The 18,707-nt window shown below is 37.1% G+C and overlaps 1 protein-coding gene across 1 annotated transcript in view; it reads left to right on the forward strand.

The window, feature by feature from the left end:
* Positions 1–18,295, forward strand: part of LOC145987743 (uncharacterized) — a 95,401-nt gene extending 77,106 nt beyond the window's left edge. Inside the window, exon 2 of the mRNA XM_083122402.1 lies at positions 5,773–18,295. Coding sequence (XP_082978528.1) covers positions 5,773–6,881 — 1,109 coding nt within the window. The 3' untranslated portion in view covers positions 6,882–18,295. The remainder of the gene's footprint in view (positions 1–5,772) is intronic.
* The last annotated feature ends 412 nt before the right edge of the window (positions 18,296–18,707 follow it).

Here is an 18,707-nt window from a genome sequence, read left to right on the forward strand (position 1 = left end):
TCAATAATTTTTCTATGCCTCTTAAAGCAAGATTGTATTATTACAGCCATGAGAATTAGTGAATTACGTTTCTGCGAAGTATTGATTGTAGCTAACACCTTACGTGCAGTACAAGTGTGTCTGATGTTCTAGGCATCTAGAAAAAGAAACAATTATTTTATAATATGGTTTCGAATACATTTTCTTCCAACTGCACGGTTAAGTATTCGTAAGGAAAAAGTGTTTTCATTACTGATCTCAATGTGACGCGTGCGCTTGGTTCTTCACCTTACGAAGTTCTTTCAAATCCGCATATATGTGGAGGAGAATTTCAATCTAATGTCACTGTATGAAAATTTACTCGACGGTAGTTCAGAAGTATGATATGTCAGAACAATAAGATTTTCACGTGAGGTCAAGCTACGAGGCTTGTCTTTAAATTCAAACGGGTCTTCTACCTTCATTGATTGATTGATTTGTTGTTTTAAGTCAACTTTATGCATGGAAAGGCTAATCGGGACTGGACCTGCAGTTTAAAGTGGGATCCAATCCACCACGTGCCTCCACCGGGTATCGAACCCGGGATCCCTTGATTACAAGCCGACCATGCTACCACTGCGCCATCTGGGAGGCCACTGGGTCTTCTACCTGTGCATATTTTTTCGTACACTGCATTTGGGAAATACTTCAAGAGTGTATCGCTTTTTACTTGCAGGCGCTTCCTTCGAGTTCTCCCAGAAAGTCTGACTTTTGGGAAGCTATCAAGCCCACGGTTTCAAAAACATCCAGCCCAGAACTGCATCTTCCTCTTGAAAGCACAAATTTTATGCCATGGAAACAATTGCATGCTTTCCTTGCAGGACTAAGTTAAATGCGTTCATTCTTATGTAATATGTCGGCTAAATATGCGAGTTTGATTTTTCACGGAAAGCGTCGCGGAGATCCTACGAGCCCTAGGGCTCAGCGGAGCAGACTTTGAGAATCGCTGTCTTTGAAGCTGGAAATCCCCTAGCCAGGGAATCGAACCCGGGTCTACCGTGTGGCAAACAGACGCCCTACCGACGTAACAACCAGAGTCTCGTTAATCTCAAACGATGCCTATTACATAAAACTCGTACAAGGCGCCCTACAGTGGTGCGCATTGACTCCTTGGCTCATGGTCCTGACAACGAAGGTTCTTAGTTCGACTTCAGAATAGTGTGGTAGAAGAACGACACGAAGTAAACAAACTACAAATCAATCCGGCAACGCTGCACAAATGCAATATTCCTATTGATCTCTACGTGGAAAACGTCTTGTTAATGCATGGAGCAGCCAATGGTGGTCAAAGGGCGGGCAGAGAGAGATTGCGTGCTAATGGCTTTTGTTTATGTCTATATTTGTTTTTCCGTATCGAGGGGGCCTCATCTGGGTGACTCGCGTACACATTGCTTCCGGCGTTCTCCCCCTCCCACCCCTTCAGCGCACGTTCTCCATCCCGCTTCAATCAAAGGCGGACTGCAACCATGTGTGACGGATGCCAGCTGAGATAAATAGTAGCAGTAGATATAGTAGCATTCTAAGGCCAGCCGCACACCAGATCCGACACGACACGACGCAATGAGTCATTTTTAGCGTAATCCATCGCAGGGAAGGTTTAACAGTGCCTCTTAAGGTTGGTCGCTCACCGGGCGAAATATTTTATTCTTGTCACGTTGCGACGGATTGCGACAAACCAACGAAGATCCGGGGAATTTGGGATCGCGTGGAGCGGCTTGCCTCAAAACGATCCACGCATGCGCGAGTCCATTCACTTCAGCCACAGACATCTAACTACAGACCGGAAACGGGGGCAAGAAAATCCTATTTTAAAAGCCCCTGTGGCCAGCGCAATAAACACCGCCGCAATGCAAGGGCAGTAGCAGTATTAAATAGATTCAATTCAAAACACCTAAATTGATACATTAATTCTACATGCACATTAATCTGATATATGGTTACCCGCTTTCCAATTATAAAAGACAGACCTAAACCTATTGCGTACATAGACAAAATCTTCAATCATATTTTAATTAACAAACAAAATTACTCGTGTTGCGTCGTGTCGTGTCGGATCCGGTGTTGGGCTGGCCTAAAGAGGTGCCTACGTGAACGGCTGATGCCATCCCTTTGTGACAAACTCTCGAAGTTTCATCGACAACTCGATTATATGTGGCTTACTGATACTTCTTCGGCCAATTCAATTTGACTCCGGAAATGTTGGCAAGGAAACAAAAGGTAGGTTTGGTACCTACCGAGACAGGCCTCGGTTTCCTCTCGGTCTCGTTGAGACTAATAGCGAGACAGATCTCTGTACCATCGACACGATACTGAGGCTTAGTGTCCGAAACTCTGTGACTCGTCCCAGACTTTGGTATGATACTTATAAACATTACCTAAACCAAATTTTCAATGCTATTTCACTTCTTCGGATCGTACCAGGCAAATATTGTTTCGTTTTGTTTATAGTGATTGCTAAATCAATCCATTAGTGGAAATTGCCAGCCTGTGTTGTACGGTTGCACATTTTGTATAAAATTCAATTTTAAAAGTGTTCGTAGCGACCAAGTAAAGTTGTTTGCCAACAAGACCTCTATACGCTGTCAAATTTTGTGCGGCTACAGGAGATGGTGTTTATGCTACAGTGTTTCAAGATGATTTGAACGATTTCAACTCGTTATATTTTATTCATAAGTGGTAAAAATTAGATGCAACTTCACACATATGTAATGTAACTGTCCAAGTTTAAGTGCCAATGGTTTTCGCGAAGTTAACTCACAAATGCTCAATGTGAGCACCCTTCGTTACTCTGTACACGTGAATACGGTAATTTAGCTGCACGCCCAATCCATCGATGTGAGCACTCGTTAAGGAACTCCCTTACATTAGGTTGGAAGTAGCATTGGGCTTCATCGAGCTGATATATAATGTCTGCACTGTCATGTGTCAGCTGTAGCATAAGCCACGTGGTCACCATGTTCAAGAATGTTTCGCCAGTTACGGCAGTCATTTTAAAACTGGTCAGCCTGACACCTGGCGGTAGAATTTAGAAGTACTGGGACCATTAAAAAAACCTTAAGGATAAGGTCACATTTATTCCACGGCATATTTGATCGGTGATTATGTTGTATTGCTCATGGAACGTGTTTTTATCGTTCAAATCATTATGAAACACCCTGTACTTCGAAACTCGAGAAGAACTATTATAAATGAAGGCAAGAATGAGACAGGTTTTTATAATTCGAAATGAGATCGAGAGTAAGACAAGTTCACATGAAGGGATTATTCATATATAGGAGTACATGACTATTAAGTAACTACGATTTACATCCATATAATATTATAATGTACAATTCAGTGTAAAACGATCTTTGATATTAAGCGAAAGGGTAAAAGTTCACGAACGAGTCTTGACTCAACGGCCTTTCAGTCCACACAGAAAACCAACAATCAGTTTTTGCGTTATTTATCTTGTACACAAAGTTTATCATAGTGTATTATGTGAGCACATTTGTTTCCAAGGCCTTGTAACTCCGTGCATTGAGGCAAGACCTTGAGAGCGAGCCTACATCAACATGCTGGCAGAGAGCCTAAATGTCACAGCCAAGCAAGTGGGTTCTCCTCCACCCCTTCCTCGGTTGCTAGCATGAAGGTTGAGCCACTGTAGATCAACACGAAAATGTCAGCAACAACACGCCTCAAACTTTACGAAAAGGTTTGCCACCGGTGGAGGGAGGGGGGAGCTGGAGAACTGAAGTTTCGGTGTCGGAGAACGTGACTAAAACGATGTCTCTCTCTGGGGTAGAGACAACGTGTCTATGGTTATTTCTAGTTCTTTCTCGATTTCTCCTGTAGTGTCTATTAGGCAGGATTGTTAAAGGTGCAGGAATTTTAAATAAATTCAATTCCGGTCCAGGAGAGAAGATCAGCAAGCATAAATGGGTTCTGGATCGTAAAGAACCTTTTTTATCTGTAAAGTATTTCCAATTCGGTCCAGGCACCTTTTTTCCGGATCAATTTAAATACGGTCGAGGAACCTTTTTTTTCGGATCAATTTAAATACGGTCCAGGGACCTGTTTTCCGGATCAATTTAAATCCGCTTTAAGTTCCGTATTGAAATGAAACAATATGCAAATTGGACCGAATTTAAATTGTGCGAGAGAAAAAATGTTCCGGCCCTCTTGCGGAACCAAATAGAACCCATTAGAATGTATTGGTTCTTGGCTCTTTAACAACTCTGCTATTTGGTTGTAACTTGACTATCGAGCGAGTATTAAAAATTATAATTGATACGTCAGCACTGAGGCTATTTAAACCCCTTTCAAAAGTCACTCAGCAAAAGAAGTGAGTGAATTTGAGGAACAAATATTACTGAGACGAACTCAGTATCAAAAACAAAGTACACTGGAGAACGACATCGCATTGATAAAAGTTCATATTTCGCAAATACCTTCATAATCTTCTTCAAGATCCGTTTAATAATGCAACTTACTGTTCTCTTTTTTTCTAATATTCACGAGCATTTTGGGGGGAGAACATCAAGACGTTGCCAGCCTACTCTGAGGCTACCCAGACGTGGCATAAACCTTAAGATATCGCAGTAAATATCACAAGCATCCACACTACCTGTTAGTCAACTGATTTGGTTTGCTTTACCTTCGCTCTTCTGCCCCTTTTGGCTAATCGTGAAGATGATGATGAGTAATTATATGATTATACTGATGAAGAAACATTCACAAAGAATACTGATGTCCAACCCGGACTCCTGGCGTTGTAGAGCACTGTGCTAACCACTCCGCCATGAATGTCAGTAAGGGGAGGAGAAATCCAATAGAACTCACTCTTTTTTTCTAATACTTTTTTCTAATATTGACAGAATTGAAAAAAAATGTGCACTGTATGTAAAACTGTACGTCATCCCTAAAAGGTATTGTGCACCATTAATAAGGCAGCTATTATAATTTTATTCAATCAGCCAGTAAAGTCCGACCGCAGGAGGCTAGTCTAGCTCAAATGGACGAATCCAAACGGTTCTACGCTTTCGGTAAGCCGACCTAAGTGGCGGAATAGTTATCACAACTCGCTACGACGCCAGGGGTCCCGGATTCGAATCCTGACCTGGGCATTGGTGTTCTTTGTGAGTATCCCTTCATCAATTTCATCACTCATGTTCATCGTCGCGATTAGCCAAAAGTGGCAGAGAAGCGACACTAAATAACAAAAATCAACTCCAAATATGCTTCAGCTATAAGGTGACGTTGTTGCTTTTGAAATTTCAGTTTCCTGTCAGGAGCAGACTATTTTCACGGAATTCGTTTCCTGTCTCTGTTCCCCTTGCAGCTGCCACCCCTATTTTGCCAGTGGAATCGTCCAGTTAGGGCATGCGCACTTGCGCCGATGGTCGCTGCTAACGCGTACATGTTCTTTATCTTGTAACTTCGAAGGTTGGAAAGAAAGTAGTGGCAACGCATCCACACATGGCAAAACATCAAATGCAGAATCTGCAGTAATCCACGGCTATATTTATGACCCTCTACCACAGTGCTGGAAGCCGATGAACACCAGTAGACATACTGGGAAGAGCAACAGCCTCTCTTGATCCCATATGAAATGACGACATTGTTGCCACTACTTTCTTTCCAACTCTCGTATTTTCCTATATGAAATATTGCCTCATTGAGTGTATTTCTTTTGTATTTCTTGAACAATGTTCACAACAAATCTACCGCTATGAACTGTGCCTCAAGACAATGTTCCTTCTTCCTGTCTTTCAGGTTATCTTCATGACTTCATGCACCAAGGTCCTGAGGAGCAGCACATACCAACCCACACCGAAGTTTTTGAGCACGATGGCGGCATCCCCATATTCAGGCTCCGCACGGCCGAAGAGACCGAGGCCGCTCACGATCTTCTGGAACTCTCCCGCTCTCTCCCTCCTCTGCCACCGGAGCAACCGGAACCCCAGATCGTCCATCTTCCCCTGGAGGACAAACCCCCATGCTACAAGCCTTCCCCGACCCCCACGGCACCCCCTCTCACGCCACCGACCTCGGAGTACTCGTCTGACGCCGAGAACAACAACCCCAACCTCCAGTACCCGGTCGAGTCGACGATATGCACGATGGAGCCCAACATACACATCCAGGAGGACAACAACAAGAGCGTCGTGTACACGTACGACACGTTCGTGGTGTCGGACGGGCGTTCCAAGAAGAAACCCCTGGCCCCGTCCGTGGGGTCTCCCGGTACCCCACTGGAGGAGAACAACGAATCGTCTCTGAAACCGAGGTACGAGTGCACCGAATGCGGGAAGCAGTACGCTACGTCCTCGAACCTCTCCCGCCACAAGCAGACCCACCGCAGCCTCGATTCTCAGTCCGCCAAGAAGTGTCCGACGTGTTCCAAGGCGTACGTGAGCATGCCGGCCCTAGCGATGCACATCCTCACCCACAACCTCAGCCACAAGTGCGCGGTGTGCGGGAAGGCGTTTTCGCGGCCGTGGTTGCTGCAGGGTCACCTCAGGTCGCACACCGGCGAGAAGCCGTACGGGTGCGGCCACTGCGGGAAGGCGTTCGCGGATCGCTCCAACCTGCGCGCGCACATGCAGACCCACTCGGCGGACAAGAACTTCCGTTGCAAGCGCTGCGACAAGTCCTTCGCGTTGAAGTCATACCTGAACAAGCACTACGAATCGGCATGCTTCAAGGACGACGAAAGCGTCGAGGAAACGGATGTGGACGGGGTAGATAGGGTAGTTGACGACTACGAAGACATTGACGGAGTAGCTCCCGAAGAAAGCGCCGCGAAAGATGAGGTAGTCCATAGAATAGTACACTGCACAGAACACAACTACGTACATAGCAACAGCGTAGAACTAGAATAGTAAAGGTTAACCATAGTAACTCTTTAATTTATACACCTAATTTATAAAAAAGAAATGTATAAAATAGTATTATTACTACCGTAATTATAACTAATCACAACATATAAGATATACATGCTCAATATTAATATAAATACTATTACTAGCAACAACAATAATAATACTTTTGTAAAATAGCTGTAGGATTAGGTAAGGTTTAGTATAACTTTATTCCCTTCTACTGCTAAAGTCCACGAGGCCGTATGCTTATGCTTTTTGGCTAAAACGATTGTCCAGGAACATCAAAATCACTACCTTGAGTACCTGCATAATTTCATATCAGAATTCCTACTAAAGACATGACAAAATTAGTCAAAATTTGCTGGTATTTGCATTGCAATATCGAACACTTTTACATTCAATCAAGCTATGAATTAACTAATTACAGTCAGTATTATTGAAATACTTATTTACTTGTTATTTTATTATATATTCATGAGTTTATTTATTGTGTGATGTAACGTGTACAATGAACACAATGTACACTGTACATTCCTTTACAAAGTATGATCTCTCATGGTATGTGTTAAACTTCTTATTTGTCGCAATATTTAAATCATTTTAATTTATATATCTCCATATTTATATATTGTTTAAACATATTGTTATTAATACCATTTAAACGAGACTGATGTATATTATAATCAAAAGTATTTCACTTTTTTCAAAGAAATCTAGGAACACCACATATTAAAGAACGGTCTTACTTATTTTCGTTATTTGTACTACTTATTTAAGTTGTTGATGACATTGAATGGGCTATATGTGTTGTTGTTTTTTTATATTTATATATTGAAAATATGTTTCATACGCTTTATTTTGAATGTCAAGCCAGTTTTTATTTCGTGACGAAATGTTCGATATTGTGAGGTTGATAAAGCAACAGCCCTCTTTCAGTTTCTCATGCATTGTATAACACATCGCGATAAAAAATGGTTAATTTACGTGTTGCATCTGGAAACTTTGTAATTTCTAGGACAGATCGCATTTAACATTCTAGTTAGTAAGTTCTTCCCAATATACCAACCATAAAGCAATAATAAATTTGATACAAAACTGAAAGTAATAATTTGTGTGTGAAAGGATTAGGAATTAAGAAACGACTTATGTACAAGTTGCTAGTGAATGAGTACTCAATGTTTTTGGTGATGGAAAGAACAAAGTGAACTGTGTTGTACATCCAAAATGTTGAGTATAGAGAAATAAAAACTTGGTTTTTTAAAGTTTTTAATGAGCTCACCAAATATTTTGCATCTAGTTGAATTCATCAATTTTTACACACATTTTTGTCATGGACAAGAAACATATACTCGCTTTTCACCCTGTTTTGATGAATTTGGAAACAATGTATGGGTATCGTTAACAATTTTGCAGTGCATCTTCATTTGCTGAAGTAAGTGAGGAAGGAATATGAAGAAGGTCAACATATAAGTAATATTGTTCCATATATGATCATTAGATTATTGAATCTCTCTCACGAGCAACTTCCACCACACACACATGAACTTGTTTATAATACATATGAGTTGCTCAAAAAATGTGTAAGGGTGTTCCAAAGCGCTGATTTTTATAAGGACAAGTTGATTTTACTTGGGGGAAATGGTTTTGAAATAGGTTACCTACTTGAATTTTTATCATTCAACTGATGTATTATCTATAAATATGAATGCAGGCTTATAATATTTTAAAAGAACCATTGCTAAAGTATGAAATGGTAGAATCTTATGAAGATACCACGATTTGTAAGAAAGTACAAGGTTTAAGTGTTAAATAGTACCAACCGACTACCTCCATTTACGGTATTTATTTCACCAATGTACATGGTTGGTGTAGCCTCTCAAAACTTTATTTTTAATGATAGAATAACTTGTGCTCCTAAATATGATTCCTGATTTAAAAAAAACTAAAATTTCACGATTGCAACGAATTTCCTATTCCATACTTCAATAATGCTTTTTAAAAAAATATTCCTAAAATAATAAATCAGTCTTGAAATTCTCAGTAATAAAATAGTTCTTGTTTCAACTGTTGAAGTAATTTATTATCATCTTTAGTAAATAAAAGAAAAACTAAAAATTGATTTACTGAATTTTTACATGAAATGCAAATTTGCAGGTAATCTCAAACGAAGAAAATACTTACTTCGAAATATAATGTTTTTATTCATGTTTTGACCCTGAAATTGTGAAACATTAAACTTAAAATGAAATAGAAGTATAAACAAACATAAATCTTAGTTAAAGTATGTTTTCAAAGACTGGGTCTCCAGGAATGTCTATAACATCATAGTTCAACAAATTTAATCACTCTATGTCAGGAATGTGTTGAGAACGTTGCCACACGTTTCTCAGGTTTGTATTTCATTGAAATGAAGCTAAGAATGTTATTACTGACTTTGAACATGCTTTAAACACTTTGTACGACCTAGTTTCTGTCAGGAATAAATGTTGAAATAAGCCATTAATTATGTTTATGTTAGAAAATAATTTTTCGTGGCATTTACATTTTAAAAATGCTAACCTAGTATTCAAGGTGAATTAACATGATGATTGCATCTATTACGATAAAGTATAATATGAACATCATCATTCAAATAAATCTTCTAAAATTTCTTCATGATTACATCGAATTACGCATATATAGACATGTTTTTTGATTGGTGTAAATTAATTGTACATCAACCAAATCTAGTTTACCTATTGAAACTAAGTCTCAAATAAATAAACTTCAATAATTATTACGTTTAACATTTTAAGAACTGTACAACGATGTAATTGACTAAAGTGATATTTTCGTACCATTTCTGGTTCAAATTCAAAATTGAAAAGACAAACAAGACTTAAGAACAAGTTATTTTATTGATTTCTGGGAAATTAATTTTACGTCTTTTCGCACTTGATATAGCGATGGCACCAATATACGTACCCCATATAGAATTTAATTTTGCGAACTTCGATCGAAAAAATTCCTTTAAGTATGAACGATCTGAGTTTTGAAAATTTACCTATTTGGGAGAAAATTATTGCATATCGCCAGTTAGGATTTTTTTTCAATACAATGTTAATATTAATTCTAGTCGATATTCTAGTCGTAGATTTGCAATGGTTTCCTTGCTAGTCTAGCAGTAATATCTAGTCATTTCACATTTACTTCTCTTTGTTACTTTTATGATTATGGTGAAATTTAATTATTGTAGTATTATGTGACATGAAAAATCGAAGAGTTTTTTTTTTATGTTCGACGTGGTAACTTAGTTTTAATCATTTATAAGTTGTTCAAATTGTAATAAAAGTATTCAAGTCATTTCTAAAATTTTAGACACCCTCCCTACTATATGAACTATGAATATTTGAACTATATGAGATAAGTCTTGACATTAGGTAAACTATCGATACATATGTATTTGTAAAGAGAGTTTATAATACTAGATGAAAAATGTACATTTGTTACGAAATGCGTAGAAACAACGACTATTCGTGAATCATTTCATTGTGCATAACATGTTATCATTTAGTATTTATTTTGCTCCAATGTGTAATTCATTTATTGTTTATAAACATGGGTTTATTTCACTGTAATTTTGGTTGTCCATTAATTTTGATATATAGAAAAAGTCGACACACAGCAGTGATCCTTACCTCAGAAATGACGAAACTGAATAAAATTAATAATTGTTAATAGCGATAACTAAATGATAGCATGAAATGGTTATGCTTCATGAATAATAGTAACTGAATGTAATTATGCTCATTGTGAAATTGGAACATAGTTATCAATAATACGACACGAGTAATATTATATTAATTGGTGAATTTATTTTATATTTCCACTGTGATATTTTTCTTTGTGTAATATTTTACAGTGATAACATTTAGGTATTTATTTAATATATTATTTATTTTCTAATGTTATATAAATGTTATTGAATGGTTGTTGAAATGTCATCTAGGCTGGATGGACTGAAGCAGACGAGAGAGAGGCGTTATTTATTTATTACTTTTATATTTACATTCCTCTAATCTCACATAACTAAAAACTGAAGTTAACAGATTGGAACTATTAGAGGTGATCTCAATGCTATTGTGACTAGATGGCTGTCGTCTGATAGGTGTGGTACTTTACTTGTGAGAAAAGATAAATATAGGTAAACATTAATATTTGTACATAGAAATATAAAGAAAGGAAAAAACTGTGCTTTTGTAAAGTGATATAGATACTCAAATCCCTCCTAGACGAAAGGAAGAACTCATCGAATCGTTATGTCTTGGAATGGCCAAGATGTAAGAAAATTTCCAGGTTCTAAGCGAGCTTGGTCATCGCATATATATATATTAGTGTCGGTCATATTAAACAATATTATGCACCAACATTTTTACCATAGCAATATTTACATTGTAGTCTACTTATTTTTCATGAACAAAATGCATACAGTTCTATTAAATAAAGGTAAGGTAAGAGACATAGGTATTTGAAATACATTTATATTTAGATACAAACATTTTCCTAGCCTCAACCTTTGTACAGTTTATAAACTAAAGTATGGCTAGTTCTATTCTCATTTTTAATACGCCCTCTACATAAAATTTATGTATAAATATCAATTGATAACAATGAAATAGTTGAGGCTACGGAGTAGTGTTTATGATTAAAGATATGTCGATGGTATTAAACTTTTTTTTATTTTTTAAAAAGTAACCATCACCACGTGATATCTATGCACTTTATACTAATAAGAATAAATTGCTTAATTTTAATTTCTATTAGTTGTAATAGCACGTTTATATTAAAAGTAATCGCTTTTCATCAAGCTTCTGGTTGATATAAGAATGTGAAGTTTAGGCTGATAATAGAATCGTTAAAACATATTTAAAATTAATCGCGCGTAATGCTTGCTGCATCTATCTCATAGTTATAGGTTTCAAATAGCAATAGAGTATTCAGTATAAACACGTATAAGGTTAAACATCTAAAAATTTTGCTTAAAGAAGGAAATTACGTGATTTTATTTGTAGATGGCACGTACAAGCATGTGGCAACATGTAATCCATAACAGAAGGATGTAACATCGAAACTAGATTTATGAAACAAGTTTTGAATATGCTAAATCAATCCTTTAAGTACGAACAACTAAACGATCCAGCTCAAATTGTATTTTAATGTGATTTGTTAGTGCATAAGCGTTAAAATTTTTATTTCTGAAATTACTTTTTTTCTGCTAGAGTTGACAAGCTGTATCTTTCCGGGGAACCTTGGTTACTCAGCGCAAAGAGAGAGATAGCTACATTTGCATACTTGCCACCTATTTGTCTTTTGGGTGGCCAAGCAAGAGGGGAATGATGCGCAGTGGCTAAGGCAGTGCATAACTTCTTCCCTTGCTACTGCGCAGACGACCTTGGTCAGGTTCACCCGCAAAGATACAGCTTGTCAACTCGATATACATAATGGAGTTCATCGTACAGACGAATTTAGGGCTTCGGGTAGCATCACTGTACCCTTGACGTCTAAAATTAACATTAAATATACAGTTGTCACAAGAATTATTTCCGAGAGGTCTGAGTATATAGTAAATGTTCAATAATTACAGCTAAAAAGTCTTCCGTCATGCCTGAGAAAATCATTATCCGCCACTATCTCATCTTGGCAAAGCTCAGTCACAAAATTTGATAATAATTCTTTCCTCTGGTGATGAAATGAGCACAAAACTATTCGCCAAACTTTCGGAGTCACACGTTACACTACAAATTTCATACAGGGTGTTCCATAAGTCCAGCATCTGTTCAAAATTGATCCACTCCTTTTTACAACACCGAGACTAATCAAAGCTCTGCTCCAGTTACGCTTTGATCCTAACGTCATCGAAAGTGTGTGACGGATTCTATATTTCCCACTTGCTGCAGACCAGCACCTCTACGTAAATCATGCTTCTCAGTACACAATAGGTTTGGGCTTCGTGCAGGCCACTCACCGCTGCCTCGTCGACATATACAGTGCATTGGAAACTAGCGGTATTAATCTCGATGATGCTAGACTTATGGGAAACCCTGTGGTACGTATAGTATACACACCCTTACTAATGTCACTGATATTGAACTAACAAGGTGATATATTATTCCATAAAGAATTATTTTCTTTCAAATAACACTAAATCAGTTACTATGGACTGTTGTAAATGACGAATAAAATGCTTTTCCAGCCGTTTTTGTAATGTAATTGTTTGCAGATTAAAGGACGATGAATTTTCTAAAGGGGTTACTAAAATAATTTATGAGATTAAAATATTTTGTGAATATTTTTAAACGATCCCTACACCATCATAATTCTTGTGAAAACATCAGTTAATGTTACAAATATAATGAGCGTGGTACACGATAATGTTAAACATATCTAGAACGACTGCAGAACATGAGATAAAAATAAAAAAATCTCTAAAAACACAGTATTTGCAATAATTATCAGGAATTATGTCGTTTTTCTTACTAGTCAGGAAAGGGCTTTAATTTAAAGTTCATGAGAACTAGAATAAGGCATTTTTTGACCCAGATATATATAAGTGAATTTAATATTTTGATGTGTATACTTTACTGTGTTAAAGATATGTCTATTTATGTATACTTATTTATTTTTTGTAAGCATACGTGTAAGGTATGTCTGTACATATATAATTTAGTGACAACAGTCATAAATATTTTTTGTTTCTACTTTGCATCTCTGTGTAATGAAATCCCTGAATCTTTCTGTAAGAATACAATTTTGCATTGTATAATTTTCCCTACATGTAATATGTATGTGTATGTTAATATTTTGAGTTATTCTCTCCATATTGATTCAATGTACAAATTGTTATATGTTACTATTTAAATAGGAACATGATTGGTTGGTTGTTTTTTATCTGTACTATTGTAATCAAAGAACTGAAGTTAATTTACGTTGTATCAGCGCATACGTAACTTGTTCAATATCCAGTTTAAATTTAGTGTTTCCAATTTTAAGTTTTTGTTTCCAATGTTCAATTATTACATCCGCAGTTCGTTCGTCTAATACACTAATATCCATTGTCACTCTTCCTTATGTCCACGGCCTTCAATCGGTACGAATTTCCTCTGAAACTTGTTATAAGATTATACAGGTTGTCCCGAAATTTTTGGATCAAATTTAAGGCTTGATAATAAAATAAAGCGTAACTGCATGCTCCAGTTGGGTAGCAGAGATTTTTAAATGCAATTGCTTGGTTCTAACTATAATAATAAATATGGAAGAATATCACTCAATATCTACGATTGGAAGTTTAACTTGTGGGACCTTGTATCAAAATATCCTCTCTTTTACGAATCGCGATTCCACCATCTCCATATCCGTACTGTTCGACCATGGAAGACTTACGTGCCTAGTTCGATTGGACTAACCGTTATGCGAAAGGGGGTGTAGATAGAAAAAACAAGTAGGTCTCAGATCAATATTTCGTTTGTATGTATTTTGCTTATTACATATAGAAAATGACGACTTTAGTATAATAAGTTTGAAACTATCATGTTCTGTCAGTAGCAAGCAACTTTCACGGAAACACTTTCCTCGACTGCGCTCCACTACCAACCATCATCCCTAGTTTCCACTGCACTCGTCCAGTTAGCGCATGCGTATATGCGTCGATGGTGGCGACTAATGCAGACGAACTGTAGCTGAAATCAGGCGTATAAAATATCTCCAAGAGTTTTTCTTTCATGCGAAATATACTGCACTAAGATATGTTCCTTAAATCATGGAATACAGTTAATCAGATTATCTAGAGACACGGTCTTTGAAACGTTACTCATACACCACGGAAAACTGGATCTCCAAGGAACTGATCTATAACAGTCAATCACCAGTCTAAAACTGTAATTCGTGGTAAAAGTTGTGAATTTGATTATACGTACAAGCGTGATGGAAAAGGTGTACAAATTAAAAGAAAATACCATAATTGTGTAAATGTATGCAGTGGCGTGCCAAAGGGGGTTGGTGGGGGTCATAACCCCCTTTGACCCAATATTCCTGAGTAAAAAAGAACATCAGAGGTAGGAAAAAATGGCAAAATGAGGGCTGACTACTAAAAAAAAAGTATACGTAGCCCCACTTTCGAAAATCCTGGGAATCCCAATGAATGTATGGCTCAAGAAACTGGAAATTTCACCATAAAATTGGATTCAGTTAACTAGGAACAGTTTCTGGAACAGAGTCCAACTAAGTTCTTAAAAAGTTTATTGACCCCACCGTGAACAGTTACTGTGTTTCGGAAAAGATTGAAGTCCCTATATTAATATTTTGCCAAAAGAAAGTAGATTGTTTCGCACATGAAACCTAGCAGAGACTCTCACATCTCTCCTTGCTTCCATCATCGCTTCGCAAAACCTCCGTGCCAGATCAAGTTCCCCTCTGGAAAGTAGCACCGGTTGTCACATTTAGAAAAGGTTAGTTTCCAAAAAGATTCCCCAAAGGCTCATCTTACTACGCCACAGGGAAGCACTCCATAAATTACGGAGAAAAAGTTTGTCTCCCTTTCCACATCCAAGACCCTGACGTCTCCATTGGTCTCCTCTTTCCAAAACCTGCCTCCGCCACATTCTTCTTCCCAGGATGCGTTTCTCTGCTACGTTGGATTTGAAAAGAGGAAAAGGAAATGGTCTTCTTTAGAAGATGTGCCGGAGGAGGTGGATAGGGAGGGAGAGAGAGAGAAATAAGAACCAGCCCCTTCCAACAGTTTGCGGTTCACCTTCCTTTCCATAGTGTTGTAACTCTCTCACGTAAAAATCCACTATGATACCGAGAACTGAAAACGGGAACACTCCTTACTGGAGGCTGGACATGTGATCTAAATGGGCAACTGAAAACAACCAACACAAATAGATAATAAATTCTCTGCTACTAGATTCGTTACTGAGCAGGAACTCCACAAGGCCACTCACCTTGGTGCTTTGTCAAAAATAACTTTCAACGTGGTTCCATTCTTAACATTTGTTTTCTATCCATCTGAAGCTATCTTTCATCATTACTGTACAAATGTGTATGAATGTTTCCTTTCTATCATCTACTTTCCTCTATATCCTCATTCAGTTATAATCAGTAACAAGTTCACTGCTCATAATATTTACGCAACGACGTTACGCCATGCATCAAAAGTAAAAGTAGCAGATTTATCATGATGATGTTTAAATGTCACTGTTTCCAAATGTGTTCAAAATCGAGAGTAACGGGTGGACTGTTATGTGAATTTGAATTTTTGCTTTAACTCCACTTTATCAACATATACCTAGGTAGAGTAATTGGGACTTAACCGTTTGAAGTGTGATACGAGTCACTGTTCAATGTGCCTCCTCTGCGTATCGAACGACGGACCCCTTTATTACAAGGCGAAAAAGTTTCCGCTATGCCACCAGGGAGGCCCTAACTGCTGCTAATGTTTAAGCCTCAGTGTTACCGCATGCATCCAAAATCGAGAGTAACAGGTTGACTGCGGATGATGTTTAAGAGTCAGTATTAACGCATTCATTCAACTCGAGAGTGAAAGGTTGACTACTGATAAATTTAAACATCAGTGTTACCACATGCATCCAGAACCAAGAGTAAAAGTTTGACTACTGATGAATTCAAACGTCAGTGTTACCACATGGATAAAAATCGAAAGTAAAAGGTTGACTACTGATGAATTCAAACGTCAGTGTTACCACATGCATCAGAGATCGAGCGTTACAGCTTGACTACGGATGAATTTAAACATCAGTGTTAACACATGCATCCAAAATCAAGAGTAAAAGGTTGACTACGGATGAATTTAAACATCAGTGTTAACACATGCATCCAAAATCAAGAGTAAAAGGTTGACTACGGATGAATTTAAACATCAGTGTTAACACGTGCATCCGAAATCGATAGTAAATGGTTGACTACTGATGAATTTAAACATCAGTGTTAACACATGCCTCCAAAATCAAGAGTAGAACGTTGACTACGGATGAATTTAAACATCAGTGTTAACACATACATCCAAAACCGAGAGTAAAAAGTTGATTATTGATGAATTCAAACGGCATACATAAAAAAATCGAGAGTAACAGGTTGACTGATGGTGATGTTCTTAAACATCAGTGTTAAGTCAGTGTTACCGCATACATCCAAAACCTAAGTTCACTCCTGATGACAAACGAAGTCAATTGCTTCTAACAACAGCCAAACTAATTAGTATATTAATTTCACAACATTGTTGATGATGCCTAACACATCAAAACAATTTCAAAAATTTAATTTAAAAAAAAAATCGAAAATATTCGAAAACGTTGAGTGGAGCGTGGCAATGGATGTTTCCTTCTAGTGCATTAGTTCAAAAGAAGAATACGTAAAAAATATATTATCAAAACACAACCTAACAATACGTATCTTACGAATTTACCACCAAACTACATTGTAAATTAACCACGCATGTAAGTGGATTAAATTAACCATGCAATTTCCTTCTGATGTAAACTTATGTAGATGTAGACGCCTCTGTTCGTGTGAAATTTACCATAGAGTAGAATATTTAGTATTCGAAATGCAATCTGGGTTTAGAATTTTTTAACAAAGAACAGAGAGTAATACTATTGCAGCCTTAATTAATACACCAACAAAAAGTTTAAACAAAAAACGCTAATTGTGCACTAAGAGTTGTTTTTTATTCAAACTTGTCATCGTGCTTCTTTTACTAATACAAATACCACGAGCTTTTATTTCAATATTTTGTATAAGTTTTGTGCACGATATATGCTAAGTCCAAATATTTTGTAGAAAAAAACAGTGTATAGTTATGTAGAGAACAAATGTTTTGTGTATGGTTTAAGAACAAATTTGCAGGTATCCTTTAATGCATAGAGATTGATTGTAAGTAATTATATATATAGCATATATTATTAGATATATATATAAAATATATTTATATACTAATGAAGATGGCACGGATCGCCGGATGTTATATTCGGGAGCAATAAAAATGTCATGTTTTTTCTCTGAACGAAAATATATTGCAAAAGCTTTTTTATTACAACCCCACGGATAACAGTGCATTGAGTGGGGTATAAGGTGTCTGACTAAGTGTACTCTGGGGTATAAGGTCTATGACTAATTGTACTTCACTGTTTCAGAAACATCAAATTACGGGAAGAAGAACGTGTTTTATATAATTATATTAATTAGCATAGTACTGATGCATAGTGTAAAAACAAAATACATGATTACGAGATAGAGTTGTAAGGACCTATTTAGCCCAACAAAAGGCAATACCATTTTCCTCCATTAATTAAAAGCATTTTTTTGGAACATGATATTCTGTTTTAAAACAAGGAAAAAGAATTATACTCACATTAGCTCATCAAAGCAATAAATCATATTTTTAATCTGCTTAATGGTGGTTTAATTTCTCTTCCTCTTTTATTTGTTCTTAGATTGTCTAAAGTATTTGTAATTTCAGAATCCATTTTCTATATCTGGAAGGTTTTACAGAAGAATGTGTGTCAAGAATAAGCGTCCACACGTACTCAGCTGTTGTTCACTGCATGGGCCAAAAAGACCAGCAGGTTGCCTTCGTATCAGTCGAACTCGTCCGCCAATTACTACCCAATGGCTTTTTTTTTTCATTTAATTTCTTCATTGACATATGTTGCCAACAATAATTGTCATTTCTGCAATCTACCTTTTCACCTTTTCTTTGCAATTGCCGCGACAGTAACAGCACCTACACTCTGTCCCAACTATCTCTAGAGAAGGCGAACGAAAACAAGTCTC

Source organism: Lepisma saccharinum, chromosome 5 (assembly GCF_977018435.1).
Source record: "Lepisma saccharinum chromosome 5, izLepSacc3.1, whole genome shotgun sequence".
Taxonomy (NCBI): Eukaryota; Metazoa; Arthropoda; class Insecta; order Zygentoma; family Lepismatidae; genus Lepisma; species Lepisma saccharinum.